This window comes from Abramis brama, assembly GCF_963993115.1.
Source record: "Abramis brama genome assembly, chromosome: 21".
NCBI classification, from domain to species: Eukaryota; Metazoa; Chordata; class Actinopteri; order Cypriniformes; family Leuciscidae; genus Abramis; species Abramis brama.
Window position 1 is genome coordinate 26,893,885 of NC_139983.1, and position 20,019 is coordinate 26,913,903.

Below are 20,019 nucleotides of genomic sequence, written 5' to 3' on the forward strand. Positions count from 1 at the left end.
TATTCAAGCTTTGAATGTTCATGACCAGAAATGATTTGAGAGCTACAACAGAGTGAGGCTTCACAGAGGTTTTCAGTGAATAGTGACTTTGAATCCAGACTAATTTCTGAAAACTTAAAATATAGTCCACAAGAACATTTATGGTGATTTTTGGTCATTTTTGGAACTTGATGGCCCGTGATCACCATATATATTTTTTCTTGTGAAAAGGAACATTCTGCCAAGCATCTTGTGTTTCAAAGAAGAAAGAAAATCATATGTGTTTAGAATGACAGGAGAGTGAATAAATAGACAGAATTTTCATTTTAGAGTAAACTATTCCTTCGAGTCTATAAACACCTGAAAATTAAAGCAACATGACAGATCAGAAAGTAAAAAAGGAATGAAGTCCTTGTGTTTTATGGTTCATAAATAAATAATTAAACAAACAAAGAGATCTCCAAATAAAAAGATAGCATTTATAATTCATTAAATAATGGAGTGAGAGCAAGCTGCAAAATCAGTCACTTTGAAAAAGCCGTACTGCTGCAATCTCTAATCATCATGCTAGTTCCCAATCTTCAAAATATCACATGCTAGTCCCTCCAATCTTACAAAATAATACATGTTAGTCTCCAAAATGACGTTTTTTGACATGAACAGCTTCAAGTAAGCAGGAAGTTCTGAGATCAGATTGAGGGGACTGATTGCTCCTACCACAGGAGGTGTTGATGGCGTCTCGCAGCTCAGCGTACTTCCACTTGCTCAGGTCGTACTTCTTCACCCCAGCTGCCACCTTGTTGGCCTGCACCTGCACACCCCTGAGATAGCACAGAGGAAGAACAATTTTGAGTTTTTCTTAGCTTCATATCTCTCCATAGGCAAAGGTTCTGATCATCCTCCTACGCTCCTGTTACCAGCTGCTAAACGTTCCCTAGGCTACAGCACAATCAGATGATTAATTGGCCTTCTACTTACCTGGAGATACATTCTCTCTGAAACTTGTAATGACATGGAAATAGCACGGATCATGCCAAATTAACACCTCACTGAGCAAATTAGATACAGCCTTGGCAACACTGTGCTGCAACAGTTAGGGTGGTTAATGGCGGTTAACGACGGTTAATGGTGAGCGAGGGGAAGGCCACATGTGAGCTTTGCGAGGGTTTTTGCAGTCCTCACTCCCACGGTGCAGGGAGCTCCAAGCCTATCAGAGCAGGGATTGTCTTTTTCTTTACTAAAGGCGCACAAGGTCTGTGAGGATCTATGGGACAATGGCCAAAACATCACCACCCAAGAGCTATGACTCTAATCACTAAATCAAACATCATTAAATCCAACAATTTCAAAGCTTGTGTACTATGTGATCATGACTGTGAGCATGTGGATTTTTGATATGGTTTCAGGTGGTCCTGGGTGGCCAAAGAAAAAGTAAACAGCTGGTGATACCAATGGCACTTTTAGTAGAATGTTATGTGGTTGCTAAGGTGTTCTGAATGGTTGTTATCATATTAGGTAATTGATAAATGTCCTTAGAGATTGTTTGCTTGTTGCCAGAGTGTTCAAGGTAGCTGCTCAGGTATTGCTACTGTAGGTGGTCATTGTGTTTATTAATGTGTCGCTAGGGTGCTAAAGGCTGAAATACACTACATGACTTTAACATCTGTTTTAAAAACAGATTTTAAAACACTGGGCATCATACATTTGCCGACTTTGTAAAGTTACAAACTAAAACTTTTTATCATACCTGCTAATGGCCCGTGACTTAAGAAGATTTACCAGCCATAAATATTTTTTTACCAGCCATGAAACTGTTTTCACAAAACAGGCAGTTTTCATAAAGTAATCAAATGTAAAATAATCACAGCATATAATAATCCCTTTTCGAGTCTTCTTGCGCTTAAATGTTTAAATTGGCCAGGCTTAAACTTTCGTGACGGCACAGCACTGGCCCGTCAACTGTTCCGAGCGTCATTCACGTTTGTTCACGTTCATGTTCTCACAAAATTGGTTTGTTAGATTTCATAAAAATGTTGGCGATTGACACCGTTTCATTTACTCGCCAACACTGACTTTTACTCGCATTTGGCACTTGCCGAGTGTTAATTTGAGGTCTTGGTTACAGACTGAGCATGATACACTAAACGACTGAGGATCACACACTACCAAACTTTCAAGTCATTACGAACAGAACATATAATTGTTCTGCCTTGTTGCTAGGAGTTGTGTGCCAAATGAAAACAATATGTGTTCTAAAATCGGCTCAAAATATCAAACATGTTTAATATCTTCCGACTGGATGGCATCAAACTTTGAAGCTAAAAAAAAAAAAAGTTTGTGACCATCACTAGACGATTTTCTGTGAAATCTGTCAACTCAAATCTGCAGACTGGCTCTGCCTTTCGGCAACTAGCGTCAACTTGTCCAGACTGTAAAATCGGGGCAAAAGTTGTGTAGAGTATTCCAGCCTTGAGTGTTCTAAGTGGTTGTTCTAGAGAGAACTTAAGGGTTTTATGTTAGAACGGTGTCGTGTTAGCGGCCCCTAAGTTAATAACTAATGATCGTTGCGATGGAAGTGAATCAATCAAAACTAACTTTAGCTGGACAATAACTTTATTCTAGAGCTGCTGTAAAGCCAAAACAATCTCTGTTACTTTAATTTCCTATTATCACTGTAAAGCCGCTTTGAAACAATCTATGTTGTTAAAAGCGCTATATAAATGAAGGTGACTTGTCTTGACTTGTTGCTAGGGTGTTGTGTGTAGTTACCAGTATATGGTATAATGGTATGAGGAATAATAATGATCATATAATAAGCACCACGAATGATGAACTCTGATAACCATATGAGAGACTGTTTGTTTAGGTGACTTAAATAACAAGCTCATCATTCCCAACCTACTTAAGACAGACATGTGATCTCCTGAACCAAAGCATTACCACAGAAGACAATTACTCCAGTACCTGAGGCCAAGATTTAAAGTCATAAAGTGATGATGTCACTCTACAGTCTTAAAGCAAACTTTCTCATATAAAAGCAGTGACAGGTGTCCCAGAAGAGGCTGAGGGTTGTCAGTGTGAGCAGTGAGTGTGAGTCTGGGAGGAGCTCTTGCATGGCTGAACATGGTGACACTGGATGTAGGGACACTCTGTCGACTCTGACAGCTGTGAAGAGCAAAGCTGCTTAACGGAGACCCTGCGAGAGAAGTCACTGAACCAGCAACCCTGCTGATTAACTCACTCATACAGGTGTAAGTGGAGTGCTAACACACACACACACAGAAGAGAAATGCTAACACTAGCGCTGGAGATGCTACTCATAATTCAAAATAGTCCAACTACACTCAAGCAAACATTTTTAATAAGTAGTTACTACACTACAAATTACAAACAAAAAGCATTGAACAACATTAACGCTATTTAAGGGGGAAACACCTTTTAAAATATACAGTGGCCCAAAAAAATATGAGTCAATGTTATTGAATGACATATAACAAAATTTCAGACCAAATGGCATTTATTTTTAAGAAAGCATAAACATATTTTACAAACATTATATTATATTATATTATATTTTGGGTTGGTAAGACTTTTTTTGAAAGAAATTAATAATTTTATTCAGCAAGGACACATTAAATTGATCAACAGTGACAGTAAAGACATTTACAATGTTACAAAATATTTCTAATTTAAATTAATTCTGTTCTTTTGAACAAACATATTTTCCACAAAAAATATTAAGCAACACAACCATTTTTTTAACATTAATAATAATAAGAAATTTTTCTTAAGCACCAAATCAGCATATCAGAATGATTTTTGAAGGATCATGTCACACTGAAGACTGGAGTAATGATGCTGAAAATTCATCTTTGCCATCACAGGGATGAATTCCATATATATATATATATATATATATTCAAATAGAACACTTTATAAAAAATAAAAATTTGAAAAAAAAAAAAAATATATTTTTGATCAAATATGCAGCCTTGGTGAGCATAAGAGAACACATTAAATTTTTTAACAAATCTTACCAACCCCAAACTTGCTTGTATAAAGTAAACAAATGTGTTTAAGACTTATTTTTTACCATAATTTGTTTGCAGATGTCACTTGGTTTGATATGTTATGTAAAGCAATGACATTCATACATTTTAAGTATTGCTTAATTCTTGTGCTGTTTTAAAAACTCTATGACACATGATGCTCCCCATCAAAAATGACTAGCCTGCAAAAAATTGCTTATAAATCTCTCGTTATGCTACCAGTTCTCGCGTATGCGTCGTGGCTCTCGCGTAAACTCACACTGAAGAAAATGATTAGTTGAATAAAGTTATTTTTTGCACACAAAAAGTATTCTCATCGCTTGATAAACTTAAGGTTGAACCACTGTAGTCACTTGGACTATTTTAACGATGTCTTTACTAACTTGCAGATGGCAGATGCAATTACCTAGCAGCCAATGAAGGAGTGAGCCAGCTCTCAGATTTCATCAAAAATATCTTAATTTGTGTTCCATAGATGAACGAAAGTCTTTAGGGGTTGGAACAACATGAGGGTGAGTAATTACTGACAGAATTTTCATTTTTGGGAGAACTAACCCTTTAAGACAGTTAAGACAGGTTTTATATTTATTTTTGAAACTGATTGATCGTAGGCCTCATTGATCTGAGCCTCACCGATTTGAGGATAAAGTTCATCTCTGTGAAAAAGAAGGCCTGCAATACTCAAAATAGTTTTTATTTGTGTACATGAACGCGTGTGTGTGTGTGTGTGTGTGTGAGAATGTGCGCGGAAGCAGGAGTGCCCATGTATCCATGCATGCACAGGTCCGAGGCCTTTATTTTTGCAAGCCCACATGTACATATGTGAACATGAACATGAACAAAACCATCTTTCCTCTTTAAAGCAACCGTTCTCAGTAAACACTAAACACTATAAAAGTTTCTTTCTTGAGTGCCATCATCCAGAACTGAAAATGTCCATGCTGAGAGCTTGCATTCAATTCCTATGAGCAGGTGCTGTGCTTGACATGCATATATCCAACATCTATTTTGAGGCAACATAAGTAAATGGAAATAGGGTTGTTGAGGTCCCAAGGAAATAAGATTGAAATGGACCTATGTGAGCCCTTTAGAAGCTTCCAAAGACTCATAATTTCTTGGTATTTCTGGGTTTTTTTTTTTTTTTTTTGAGAAACCAATCTACAACAGATTTGTAACATTTTCTGAGGAAAATGTGAGTGGAGTTTGACTGTAAAAGAAATTGCTGCCACAAAAGTGTTCTGAGTGTTTGCCAGGTCATTGCTAAATATGACTTTTTTTGTGAATTTTTGTGCCCGTTTTATCATTCATCAAACAAGATAATTGTAAATCTGTTATTTAGAAAAGTTTCTCAAAAGCTATACAATTTGAGTTATCATTCCTCAAAAATATTGCAGGCTGAGTTACACACCAAAGTGTAATATGTAGTGTTAGGGGCTTTTTCAAAGTACAACAAACACCTGTAAGAAAAACCTTAAAAAAATAACTAAAATAAAAACTCCCAAGGACTACATTTGTGTGTCCTTGATTTCATTGGTAGGCAAAAACAATATTAATTCTACAAATATAACCACGTGCTAAGTCTCTATTTAATCCAAGAATTCATTCATGTATGAAGAATTTAGGTTAATTTCAAAACTAAGAATTAGCCCATTGTTTACCGTGACTTTCTATGAGTAATCCTCTATCTAGGTTGTGGTGAGATTACGGGGACAGGACGTGACTGTGGGTGAGTGTGGTTAGACTGAATGAAGCGGAAAATCAGGGGAAAAAAGGGACTGTTCTATGTCTTACATCTCTGTGAAGAACCAAACACCTGTGGTACCATCACTAGAGGAGAGAGGAAGCACAAAAAAAAAAAAAAAAAGGTTTGGATGACAACACGGTCTTCTTAGCACCAAGTTAGCATGTGTAATAACATCAAAAGAGCCTTTTATTTTATTATACATAAAGCAGGAACAGGCGACAGTTCTTTGTCCACTTCCATTAACTAAATGAAATATGACTCCCGAGTGCTGCACCACAGGCATCTCGTGTTTCTGTTTACCTGCTTTTGTAGAAACACGAGTTGGCCGCATTAAAAATGATTCATGGCATTTATGTAACGCTGTCTGGCAGAACCTTGTTCTTTGTTTGTTGTTCTGTCGTGGCTCGGGACCATACAGGCTCTTTTCAGATGGAAATCCCCATATAAAAACATCGCTGATTTTTGTGCGTTTTATGAATGGCAACATACCGGCGTGGAGTCTTTCTTTGTATGATTTCACCCGGTGACGCTGTTTGAGATGTCGACTTTATTATTATTATGTTGCGTGTGTGTGTACGTGCATACCTGCGCAAGCTGGGGTCCATTTGGGCTTCATCCTGGATGAGTTCTGCCTCGCTCTGAGCGATCCTCATGGCCAACTCTCTGTCCCTCCTCTCCTGCTCCAACATGGCCTGTGTCTGAGTCTCTTCCTCTCGGTCCAATGCCAGCTGCATCTCAAGTTCAGCCTGGAACAACATACATTCCCACAAATCAATAATACGCACACACAATCTCAACACCTTTGGCGTTTACCACACCTGTGCCTTCGTTCTGTTCCAACTCGATGGAAACACAGAGACACGAGAATTCAAATGGGTGCCGGTGGGGGTGCCAACAGTAATGACCACATATTTGAGCTCAGAGTGTTGAACTGTGGAGGGCCAAAGAATCCGAATGAGGCTGACATTATCCCATGCCTGTTTTTTGGTGTCCTCAAGTGGGCCAGTTTCACTACACAGATGCTGATTGATTAGCTTCATCTACATTTTGCTGACAAGCAGCCAGCTTGACCAGCACTAAACCAGGACTCATCAGCATAACCCAGCCTGGACCAACATGGAAATTCAAGACCCAAGCCAGACAGGACATGTTAAAGAACTTGTCCCCTTTCTTAAAATAGCCAATATATTTTTTTCACATACATGAAACATAACATAACATAGCATACCAGTGACATTCGGCACAAAAATTTGGATATGCCCATGAGTGCTAGAAGAAGACATTTTTTTTGCCGTTTTCCTGAAAGAGAAAGTCATTTTAAAAGCCTATACCTGCTAAATCCCTGATGTTGCTGACTTTCAGGAGGGTTGCGGAAGCTTTTTGGTTATAACATTTCACTGTCAAATCAACATGATGATGTTTAAGGCAGGCTACAGAATTCCCTCAATCTCCCCATCCAGTGGCGTCTGGTACATTTGAAGGAAGAGAGATTAGCAAGGTGGCCCTGCCCTGGACACACTGTGACCCATCTATTGCACTGCCCACTGAAAGGAAATTAAGCCATTACACTGCTGCTGTGTGCTAAGGTCTGATTAGGCATATAATCGAAGCTGTACTTCAGCCAGCCGGCCTGGGATTCTATGTCTAGACTGTGTTAAATGAAAAAAAAGAAGAAAAAGATTAAAAACAAATAAAATGAAAAGCATGGTTTTAGATGTGTAAGAACAGTCTGGGAGAGAGTCCAGCAGCTTGGTCCAGAAGCATAGGTATAAAACAGAGCAAATGAGTGATAGAAGAGAAAAGCTTAGATGGAACATTTTCATCAGAGAAAACCTCGGAGAGAAAGAAGAATGATGCAGGCACTATTCTGAGGAAAAAGCAAGGCAGCTGAGGAGTAAAGCCCATTTATACAAATACATATATATAGAGAGAGGGTTACAGCACACACTGGTCATGATAAATCTGAGCTATGAATCAAACTGCGAAAAGCAGGAGAGACGTGGTGGAAAACAGAGTGATATATTATGGCCGAAAATAACAGTGATAAAGATTTTATAAACAATGTGACAACAGTCTTTGAGTGAATTGCAAATGTTTTCTGTTGCAAAGGTATTCAATTTATTCAAGGATTCAAAAACAATTGTATTTTCAGGTGATAGAATAAACATTGATGATATTTTATTATGTATATAATGTATATAATGTATATATATATATATATATATATATATATATATATATATATATATATATATATATATATATATATATATATATATATACTGTATATATCTTTTTACAGACAATGGAACAGATAATGCCTCAGAATAGAATAAAATCATAATAAAATAGACAATTTTAATAAAAAAGGTCACAGTAGCAGACTTTTAATAGAAGTGGCACAGATAAAAAAATATTTAAAAGAAAATACTTCTTAAAAGACTTTATAATAAGGTCTCATTCATTAATATTAGTTCATGATTTATCTAGCTTTATCTATCTAACAATATTTTTGATTAATCGTAGTTGATAAAAATATAATTGTTCATTCTTATGAGTTCAAAATGCCTTAATATTAACAAATTTTAATTATTGTGAAACAATGTTAACACATACAACTTTTCATTTATTGAAATTTAATTTAATTGTGGAATAATGTGTTTGTATGTGTGTGTCTCAAAATAAATCTGAATAAAATGAATTGTAATAGTAAAGGTCACAGTAACAGTTAATAGAATAGAATAGAATAGAATAGAATAGAATAGAATAGAACAGAACAGAACAGAATAGAAAGTAGCACAGAAGCTTTTTATAGTTTGCAACAGTTTTCGGTCAGCATGGGCACAAAGCGTCTCTGCAGGGCGATTCAACAGAGGAAGCAGTGCAAGGGAAGTCAGCCAAGCCCCCAAACACAGCATCACCATCGGGAGAGAAGGAACATAGAACTTTCACTCCGCAGACGCAGCATAATCCAGCCCCAGGAGGTAGGCAGGGGCTGATGAATAAACCCATAGGCCGCTGTGACAGCTCAATACAGTCATGATTATGCCTGTAGAACAGCCAGTCCCGGTCAGCTCTGAACATGCCAGCGTGAGACGGAGTGGGCATTTGGTTTGCCGAAGGAGACGCAGAGGAGAGGAATCAATACACAGAGGGAGCACGTATACACATACACACCTGCATGACTCGCTCTTCCTCTTCTCTTTTCTTTCTCTCCTCTTCCTCCTGTTTCCTTTTCTGCTCCATCTCGGATTTCCTGATGGAAGAAAGATTGAGGGAGGACCGTTAATGAGTAACTCCGGTCTTCGGGGAATTATTCCTCCTGAATGACCCACAGGAAGGGATTTGAAAACACCCACATGTGGATTCACAATTGTCACACAGAGAAACGTGGACCGCATCTAGTCTTTGTAATGCGATAGAGGCCCTTCAATAGCAGCTGAAAATGAATAGTGCGTGGTGAGCGTTGCTATTAAGCATTGTTATTGTCATTTTCATATCAAAAGACCTATATATTTATATAATCTCACAAACAGCAAACCAAATCTACTGCGATTTTCTTTGTACTATGTTAATCATGGATTTGGGTATTTACATATGCATCCTTGGGATCCCTAAGACCTTGAAAATAGGGAGATTTGAGTGGAATTGGGGGCACAGTAATGATACAATTTCCGTTGAATGTTTAGCTGCTCACAGTAGAGGTGTGTGATTTGCATTACACTGGGCCTGAAGGTCTCAGAGCGCTAGAGAATTTTTTTGCATTTATAATTTGTAATTTACATCTTTAATTACAAATTATATGATTTACATGATTCTTCAGAAATCATTCTAATATGCTGATTGGGTGCTTTTGAAACATTTCTGTTTAATACTTGATCAAAATTTTTTCAGGATTCTTTGATGAAATGAAGCTTTTAGCACAAGTTCTATCAGGAAGACTGTAATGCCACGTCATTCATTCATATTAATAGGTCTGGTCAAACACTGCTTGACACCTGGAGTATATAAGCACTGAACTCTGTTTCATGTTCGCAGTTGATGCCGCTGATATTACCCTCCATCATCCCAACCACCACCAGGTTGGCTCCTGTCCATCCATAGGAGGTAGGCTCCGCAATCTGCATCCCCCAGGATTCGAACTAAGGACGGGGCTACGCCAAAGAACTTTTCTATACAACTAAACACAAATCATTGTAGCTCGCTACCATCTGTTAAAACTTCACCTGCCCTCTGATCCCAAATAAATCCCAAATTTTCAATGTGGCTTCAGAGTTTTGGACCCCACTGTATATCATTTCAAAATGTATCTGGTAAGTTTGTGTAATGGCGTCTAAAAGTTAGCTTTAAAAGCTTCCACTGAAAGCTTGAAACAAAGGAAATCACAATATGTTATAAGGAGTAGGTTCAATTTTATACTGGCATGGCAGACAGCATTCTTAAAAAGTTCTCCACATAGAAAGTGCAAAGAACTTAAGGCTAATGCAAACTTGTACTGTAGTTGTTAATGCAAGCCGACTGGAGTTGCACAGCTAATATTGGCTCCTATAAATGTACGAGGTAAAAGCAGTACCTTTCAATCAGTAAAACGTGACAGTGATAAATGATCTTCTCCATCTCATGTCCATGGGATTCAGGCTCTTATTATGATTATATACAATATTAGTGTTATATGAAATTATTATTAAAGCTCTTGCAGGGTATTCTTGTAAGAATGGAGCAGCAACTTAGTATATCACCACTACGTATCAAGCTGTGATCTAATCCCATTTACGATACATAAAACCTGGTTTCAAAAGGTTTGACATTTTTGACCTGTTGCTTAAAGGGGCAATATGTAGAATTCAGAATCCCTTGTTATTAGCAACACCGTACACTCCTGCAACACGTAACGTACAAGAGACTGAACGTGATTCAAGTTCTTTTTCGATCTTCATGTAGAAGTAAAAAGAAATTCACTCTGCTGAGAGTGACGGTTAGATGAATATGTAAATATGTGTTGTGTGCCTTCATCTCAATAACAAAATAAACGCAATAAAAATGACAGCAGTGAGAAAGAGGCAGTTAAGAAATCTTCTGATCATAGGGAATGTGGATATATTTGCACAAGCTCTGCAATTGACCAGCATCATGTTGACAGATGAGGTGATTAAATTACACTGTTATGGTAGTTTGATTGTAAAGTATATATTTGAGATTATAGACTATACAGATCAGGCTATGTGAGACCATGGTTTGAATTAATTCCTTTTCTTTGCATGACGCATTGACTTTACAGTATAGAATCCTGAACATTGTATAAGCATTCATTTCATGTGTTATTGAACGGAAGAGAGGCTCTCAAGAGCACGAGTAAACGTCACAAAAAAACAAACATCCTGAATCATTCACATAAAAATCAGTCTACAGGCTTTCATAAACAACCTAGGAAGTCAAGGAAAGGTCTTGTTTTTTTAAGTTTCATTTACAAGCTGTTCACATATTGGCAACAAAAAAAAGCCATTCATACATGAAAATTCTTACATATGCTATATGTAAGAATTTTCATGTATGAATGGCTTTTTTTTTACTTTTTTTGAACTTGAACAAGACCCTTTAAATGAACAGGAATGTTTAAAATCATCCACAATTAAATCCAGATAATAAAGTAATCCATACGGAAGGGCTCCAGGGTGGACGGGCCACACCAAACATTAAATAACAGAAGTTGCTATTGTTGCTTCTGTTGGTGTGGAACTAGATATTTTTTTGACAAGATAAACATAGAAACATAGTTTTTTTTCTATAAACATAGAAATATCATCATGACCTGATTCAAGAAATGATGACAGATGCTATCCATGACAGCAGGCTCTGGAGAATGCATAAGAGAGAGCAGGTCAAGCCGAACCCTCCAGTGATGTATTAATCTTTCTGCCAATCCCCTCCTACACCCTTTTTTTTCAGCTCCTGTTCTTCTTTCAAATGTACTGGGACTCTGACCTAATGTACGGGTTATTCTGTACGAAACTTGTGACGTGACTCACATGCGGCGGTCTTCTTCCTCCTGTTTCCGTAACTGCTCCTCCTCTTCGCGTCTCTTCCGCTCTCTCTCCATCTCCTCCTGGATGCGCTTGAGTCTCTCCGTCTCCTCCTGCTCCTGCTTTTTCTTCTGCATTGAGGAGAGGAGATGCTCCGAGCGTTTCACCAGGCCCTCATATTCTTGCTCGATCTCCTTGCGGCTCATCACCGTGGACTGAGAGACAAAAAGAGTGTTAAAATATATTCAATTTGATTTATTTGAGTATATTTTAGTTATAATGCCTGCTTTGCCTCCATATGAAATAAATTTTACAGGGCACTGTTTCGGCAGACCCATGATTCAAACCGGTAACTTGTCTTTTTGAGCTATTCATTACAAGAACTGGCTCATGAGAGTCATTCTTTTCAGAAATAAGGCAACACTGGTTAAATGTATGTTTTTGATTCACTAAAAAGAAGTCATTTGTTCAGACTTCACTGGTTACATTGTATGTTGAACTCAATAGAAAGAAAAACTTATGAGAGCTTCAGTTTTTGATAGAATGAAAGTGGATGTAAATTTATACTGCCAAGCTCCAAATGGGCAAAAAAGGTCAAAAAATTAATCATAAAAGCATTTCATACAATTAAACAACAGCGATTAACTTTGCACGGCCACAGCTTTTCAAGGGTGGATATTCTATCTATGTCTATCAAAAACAGGCTACGTTCCAAATGGGATGAATCTGCGTTCGAAGGGCACTTAAGAGTGAAAAACAATCATGGCCACCATATTGAAGAGTCATTCCAAACGGAAGTGCTCAAAACTGGCCACTTCAAAGGGCCGTTCGAAATGAAGGATTTCGAAGGGTACAACTGGTGGACACTTCGCTCCTATGTTTCTTTGTACAGGTTTAATTTGTTTGGCACGAAAAAAAATGGCTTTTCTACTGTCAAGCAGCGTAAACAATTGTGCAACGATAGTGCCTCCTTAATTGGCTTGGCAAGGTGACGCAGAAGTGCTTTCCAATGAACAGTGTTTTGGTCCGCTACACCCTTCATCCCTTTGATGCTCTCACTCTAGAGGGTAAACACTTCGAAGGGATTAGGGCATAGGGATGAGCCCTTCAGAATGGAACGCAGGAACAATGTCGCCGAGAGTCAGCTCGCTTGCAGATGATTTTGGAATTAATTACTTAAAAAATGCATCATCATCAGGATATGCTGAAACACAAAATACAACAGTAGAAGTTGAGTAAATAGTGAAATTACATTGGGCCAATCTACTCAAGTGTCAAAAAGTCAAACAGTCGATTTGTCATAAATATTGAAAAGAAAGGGAAAAAAGTGTAACAGATGCTTTCTCCATATGCAAACTGGCTAAATAATGTATTTTTTGTATTTAATGGAGAAAACAAATCATGGAAGTTCAATGTCATGAAAAACAACAAGCACTATTTAGACTATTTCCGATTCAGAGAGATATTTTGCTTTTGGACAATCATTCAGAAGTTTAGTTGTTCATGTGGTCCACCACAGAATCTGATTCAACGCTTGCATTTTGAGATTACTAGCAAACGAAACTCCATTTCACTCTCTGCCTGAATACCTAGTATCCGAATTACATGTGCCATAACAAGACTTTTTTTTCCTATCATGTTGGGAATTTACCAAAAAAGAAGGTTTGTATGTCACAAAACATTTTAGTAAGTTTGACGGACAGTATTACAGATAAAAACAAGACAGAGCAGCATATTCCCTGCTGGTGGAATGACCTGCCTAACTCAGCACGAGTAACTGAGTCTGCAGCCATTTTCAAGAAACGGCTAAAGATGCATCTTTTTCTTCTGCACTTGACCTGTTACTAAGAACACTTTCTAATATTTCTGTTTTCTATATTTAAAATAATAACAATAAAAAACCTTGCTACGTGTACTGTGCTGTCCAACTGCTTTTATTATTTCACCTCATTTGTAAGTTGCTTTGGACAAAAGTGTCAGCTAAATGATTCAATGTAAATGTAAATGCAGTTTGACTGGGTCAGTCATTTATCTGATGTAAGGTCAATTAGCATGCTATATACCATGAACAGATCAAAATTTAGGTTATCTACCAAAAATATTCTCACACATGTAATTTGTGCTTGTTTTCAACTAAAAAAAACTATGCACTGATGATGCAATAATGGCAAAACTCCATGTGTATTTAAAAATGAGATTTTAACTGAGAGAAAGTGTTTCTGTGAATTACCTAAATTTGATCGATTTCTCATTGTTTATTATAAGAAGACTTAGAATATAGTGTGTCAGTCATATATTTTACATTTATGATGCTTTTGTATACTTTTTGAAGCTTGACAGTATAAATCACTATACACTTTAATTGTATGGAAAACAGAAACTTGGACACTTAAACACTTAATAATTTTACTTAGTAATTCTACAAAATAATTTTGTTTATAAAGAAAAAAAGGAAATAATAGGAGGTTGAAACAACATTAGGGTGAGTAAAATATGACAAATGAGGACGGGCCAATTGGTTGCACTCTAGTGGTAGTGGCTTTGCCTCCTGTGCTTCGTTAAAAAAATATTAACAGTTTCGCATTTCAAAGTGTAGAAAGTGGCAGCAACTCAGTGGTAACTCGTCATGTCGACGACAGTGGCAAGGCTGGGCCACATGCACCGCAGTTGTATTAATATCCTGCAGATATTCATTAAACCTGGATGTGGATTTTGTGCCATCTGGCAGAGCACCAGAGGAGCGCGGAGGGATGCGAGCATTGTGAATGATCATTGTACCGCAGGGGGGCAGGTTCTCAATGACAAGGTCCGTCTCACCCCCTAACGCTAGATGAGTTAGCGCTAGCGTTTTGAATGACAGCCATTGACACAATCTGCGTTATTAGCCAGGGAGGCCACAGTAATCTCCAGTCCAGATGGTAAGGTAATAGAAGGCATTGCCAATCAAAAGCCAGATGCTAATCAAAAAGTGCTATGCTAATAACAAAGAGGGCTATCACGGGTGCAGAAGTGCACAGCGCATCTCATTAGAAGGAGGAATGAAGTGTTCAGGTAGAAAAGTTTCAGCTCTTGTACCAGCTATCTATCAGGGAGAGGGCGCAATGTCTCTCGAGCTCCCTGTCAATAATGCACTCTGCGAGTCTCAAGTCTGACAGATGAGGTTGGGCTCCACATAGAGAATACAACAATGCATATACTGCATTCAATCAGCCGCAGCTGAAAGTTCGGGGAAGGCAAGAAATGAACACTAGAAACGGCATAATGCGGCAAAACCTTGAAAATAGTCTTGACAGCATGTGGCACGAATGTCAATGATGATCTGCAGACTCAGAAAACTCATTGTCAGACTGTCGAATTGCATACTTTGTATGTATTTGCTCTGCTGTGAATGCTAGATTTTCTGCTGAATTAAATGAAGTGTCGGCTATCTTTCTTTTTGTCCCTAGAAAGAGACAACTCGAGAGACTCGAAGCTGGCAGACAATTCTAGCCACAGCTTTAGACTGCCTTCATCAGGACATGGAAAAACACACACCTGTTGAATTATGCATGGAAACTGATACACGAACGAAGGCTAAGAAAAGAGCTACACCGCGTAACATCATTGAGCTTTGTAAGCTGGAGGAGGAGAAAGGGGGTTTGTCAGCCTTGGGCGGTTTTCCAGTGGAAAACCTCACCTTGATCTTGGCAATGAGGGCGTCAGTGGAGGCGGCCAGTTCCTCGACCTGTTTGCTCACTTCCTGTTTACCCTCTTTGAGTCCATTCACAGCTTCGTTGAACTTCTCCATCCTTTTCCTCAAATTTTTCACCTTCACCAGGCCATCAATACTGCCATGAGAATAGAGACAATGGTGTTAAATGTTTTGTCCAGTTTAGCATGTTTTTTAACTTCTTTATTAAATTCCATCTCAATATTTTGCGTGCAAATGTCAAATAAGTAAATAAATACAACCTATTTTTTTTTTTTTCAAGGTGCAATGAAAGTATAGGTAAAATAAGTATTATTTTCACAATATATGAGGTAAAGGTTTTAAGATCTTTTCAAGGTGTAATGCTGGTGCGTGTATACCGAGTCTTGTGTCTTTTTTTGCACAGCCACATGCGAACCGTCTTCTGAATCTTGATGCAAGCACTGGCCCTGAATCTCATTTTGTTCCTCACTGTGGCAAGTGAAAGAGAGAGGAAGAAGATACTTACTCATCAACAGCATCAGACTGTAACATTGCAAAGGTGAATGGGAGGGAGTAGGATGCTACTAATATGAAATGCTTTTATGAAAGGCAGTTTGCTGGGGTTATGAAGGGTGACGTACATTTAATAACTGACAGTGTGCACCACTGGACCTTCTTCCAGCGGCTGCACACCAGCCACTTATTGACCCGTTTTACAAGCTCAGCCAGGTGCTCCGGATCAGACTTCATGATCTGGTCGAACTCTGCAAACTGAGGCAAACACACACACGTTGAGATTTATGTAGCAGCATTCTGGTTTACTAGGTTGAGCGCCAGCTTAATGAAACAGGATAGCGGTTTTAACAGTCTTGTATTATTCCAATCCTCATGAGAAATATTGTGAGAAATGATCACCTTCCCGGGGCGGAAGAAAACCCTGGTCAAGCCAAACTTGTAATCGTTCTCGTTGAGGCCCAGCGCTTTAAACAGAGCCTGCAAAAGGAGACAATACAATCAGACAGCGGAACGCATGCTTTATTAAATGACATTTAGAGATCAACAAGAATGGCATTACGGCTTCGGGCCAGTGCTTACGCTATTACGTTTCAGTGTATGTTTTAATTTTTTTTAATGCCTTGCAAACTTAAACATTTCATTTTCTGTGCTGTTTTTTTAACATTATTGTGAGAGTTACTTGTGAGTAAGAATCAATTAGAATGATTTGAAAACAATCAAATCAGTAATGTTTTGCAATATATGCCACTTCTCAGCAAAGATTTCCATCACAGTGGACCAAATTTTCCAGCTGTTAGTGAAAATTGTCATTTTAGGGTTGTTTGGGAGGAAAAAACAACATTTAATGAAAAATACAAATATGCTCCTAATATGTACTTGAATGAAAATCTGTCCTAAAGGCCTGGCAGAGAAAGCAGAAAAAAAAAAACTTTTTGCTGAGCCTTGATTATTCTCTAGACATTGCATTACAAGCATGATGCTATAATTAAATTTTCAATAATTGCCATCAATCATTAATTGCAGCCTGCTCATATACTGTATTAGCATGGAATCCAATTTTACATTTTATGATGAAGTAAATACTTTATATTTAACCGCGGGGTGTATGATTAAAATGCAGTTTGACTTCCAAATGTATCTGTAACTACTGATGACAAACCACCATAATTTATCATGGAAATCAATGAGGGATTACTCTGTGTGTGCTTTGGAAAAATAATATGAAAGGTCATATAGTCTTTTCTAAAAATAATCCAGCAAGCTATTATCGATCATACTAATCCTAATTACGTACACAAGAATAACAGATGAAAAACAATCAGAATAGAATGACATGCAATGATAAAGATCAAAATAAACAATAAAGGTTTACTTTGCAAAACAGTCGAGGATCAAGCCTTGTAAGCTTGTTGGGCATGTACTGCTTGTACATGTTGTAGAGCTCATGAAACGGAGCTCGGGAAGGGAAGCCACCCTGCATCAGGTCCAGCACTGATACCATGCCTGAGAGGAGAGAAGAAATACAGATAATGTAGCCAGTAAAGATACAGGGTTTGCTGCATTGAAGGCTGGAGCTAAAGCATGAACCAAGTGTAAAGGAAGATTCAACATCTTATTCTTAGTAATGTGCAGTCAACCTGTACCTGAACACTGTGAGCTTGCCTTTGTCAACAAAACTCACGACACGAGTACTTAGTTGCTAGTAGGCAAGTAATTGACAAGTTGATGAGTCTACATTTACCTCATGTAATGCACAACTAGTCAACAAAGGTATCAAACTAATTGGCTAAATAACATGTCAGTGCAACTTCTAGGCTATACTACTCTTTTTATGTCTCTTGCCTGAAAGTTTATTTCTAAAACTTTGCAAACATCCTATTAAACACAATAACCCTCAAAACACTCTTGTGGTAACGCCACCTCAAAAGATAATGAAAAATCAGTGGAGCTCACATTTAATATGGCCACTCCATAGGCAACATCGGGATTTGTAAAAAAAAAAAAAAAAAGAAAAAAAAAAAAAAGGCACTTCCAACTGATGATTGCTGGGTATTTGTGGAGGGTTTTATCAAATTGAAATATTTGAAGCATTACCACAAGGGCTGCGAGATGAATTGGAAAGTGAAAAAAATACACCTATATAATCATATACATACCCGAGCACTGCAGTTGAGACAGAATCTGAGCTCCTTCAAACTGATGGCTCACCATCTTCAGATTAGGCTTCACGCAACGGATGAAACTAGAGCCCTTTACATGAGAAGTTTTTACATGTGAACAGAGAACAAACAACAATATTATATGTATAGTCAGCATGACAAGCCCTTTGGCTAAATGGCCATAGGGTCTGGTCTAGAATGGACCTTTTTCACATATCCAGGACTGGAACATAAAGGTAAACTTTTTTTTAGAGGTACACGTTGAAAAGTTTGGGGTTGGTAAGGTTTTTTAAATGTTGTTCACCACTTATGCTCACCAAAGGTGCATTTTAGAAACAGAAACTATTCTAATATGCTGATTTGGTACTAAAGAAACATTTCTCTTTATTCTAAATGTTAAAAACAGTTGTGCTGCTTAATGTTTTTGTGGAAATGGTGATGCATGTTTTTTCAGGATTCTTTGATAATGAAAATTCAAAAGAATAGCATTTATTTGAAATAGCATATAAATCTTTTGTAACATTATGCATGTCTTTACTGTTAATTTGAAACAAATTAATGCATCCTTGCTGAATAAATGTAAAAAACTTTTGAACAGTAGTATAAATGGGAGAACACAGTAAACATTATTTGTGTTTCCACAACTTTCCAAAAGAGGAAAGGAATATGGCAAAAAAAAAAAAAAAAAAAAATACACCACAGCCGCCTTGACTAGTTTATTTGTTATTTAATGCCAGAATAATATAACATTAATTTAACAAAATAAAATATAAAATGTTTGCTAGATTTACTTTTTTTGCATCATCGCAGTCTGTGAAAAAGTCCATACAGCATATTCTGGCCAACTTAGACAGGTAGATACAGTCATGCGAAGTAAACAACCACATTTTTTTCTTTTTGCTTTAATGTTTCATTTACCAGTGCCATATATCAGCAACTGTCATTTTGCCTTTTTTGCTGTGCCGCCTGGTTTGCGGCATGCATTAGACACACTCAGTAATAATCAAAACAAGTGGCTAACATTTTTAAAATAACAAATGAATAACATTAAACTCATTACTCACTGTACTGCGAAGCTTTTCCAGTAGAAGATTCAGTTGGGTCTATGAAATTTGATCAGAAAAGAAATGTGAGAGTGAATCCTGTAAATTTGAATTAAGAGCATCTTTTTTTAAAAAAAAATAATAATTTTAAACACACAGTTGTAGAGTTGTACTGCCATGCATATGGTATTACACATTTTGACACATACAGGAAGTAAAAGACATGCATTACACTGGTGATTGGTCCAATTACAAAGATCTTTTATCTTATCGTGATGGTGACATAAATGACATGGTGATGTGTTTACAGTGAGAGCTCCCTAACAGTATGAATTCATTGTGTGTGATTTCTTCAGCAATGACATGAGAAAAAACTACAGCAGAGACTAAAAATGTGGCAGCCACGTTCACACAAAGACATGGCAATGGACCAAGTGGGTGAAGGAGAAGGGTGGGAGAAACTTAAGATCAACATTTGTTTATGAGGTTGCAGGTTACCCTGTGGTGCTGGCACTGAATATTTCAGCCAGGCTTACCCTACAGAAGCTTCAGTTTTTTTCTCTCTTTCTACATTTATTTCAGCACCAGAACTTTTCACAGGGAAAGGTTGAAGAAACAGGAGAAGGTCTAAGAAAGGAGGATTGAGAAAGGGCAAAAGTTAGAAGGAAAGGAATTAGATCACCAGGTAAAATATCAATTGTCTCTCACAAAAGCTTTTAAAACCTACAACTACCAAGAAGAAGAACAAAAAGAAAACGTATAGCCCCGTAAAACAAAATCTACAGCGGTCCAAATACAAAGCCTTGAGGAACTCCTGATCTGAGGAAAGCCTGTAGTCT

General features: G+C 37.6%; 1 protein-coding gene across 3 annotated transcripts in view; it reads right to left on the minus strand.

Annotated features, from left to right (window-relative positions):
• myo6b (myosin VIb) overlaps positions 1-20,019 on the minus strand; it is a 52,430-nt gene that overhangs the window by 5,430 nt on the left and 26,981 nt on the right. Inside the window, exons 19-30 of one of the 3 annotated variants that reach the window (XM_084096906.1) lie at positions 19,202-19,240; positions 18,135-18,228; positions 17,351-17,481; positions 16,378-16,455; positions 16,104-16,233; positions 15,861-15,951; positions 15,469-15,619; positions 11,799-12,007; positions 8,950-9,028; positions 6,358-6,518; positions 5,820-5,855; positions 697-800 (exon numbers count right to left, since the gene is read on the minus strand). In XM_084096906.1, coding sequence (XP_083953032.1) covers positions 697-800; positions 5,820-5,855; positions 6,358-6,518; positions 8,950-9,028; positions 11,799-12,007; positions 15,469-15,619; positions 15,861-15,951; positions 16,104-16,233; positions 16,378-16,455; positions 17,351-17,481; positions 18,135-18,228; positions 19,202-19,240 — 1,303 coding nt within the window. Of the gene's footprint in view, positions 1-696; positions 801-5,819; positions 5,856-6,357; positions 6,519-8,949; positions 9,029-11,798; positions 12,008-15,468; positions 15,620-15,860; positions 15,952-16,103; positions 16,234-16,377; positions 16,456-17,350; positions 17,482-18,134; positions 18,229-19,201; positions 19,241-19,716; positions 19,808-20,019 lie in introns of those variants that run through there. The other 2 variants (XM_084096907.1, XR_014603975.1) reach the window with 2 other exon arrangements.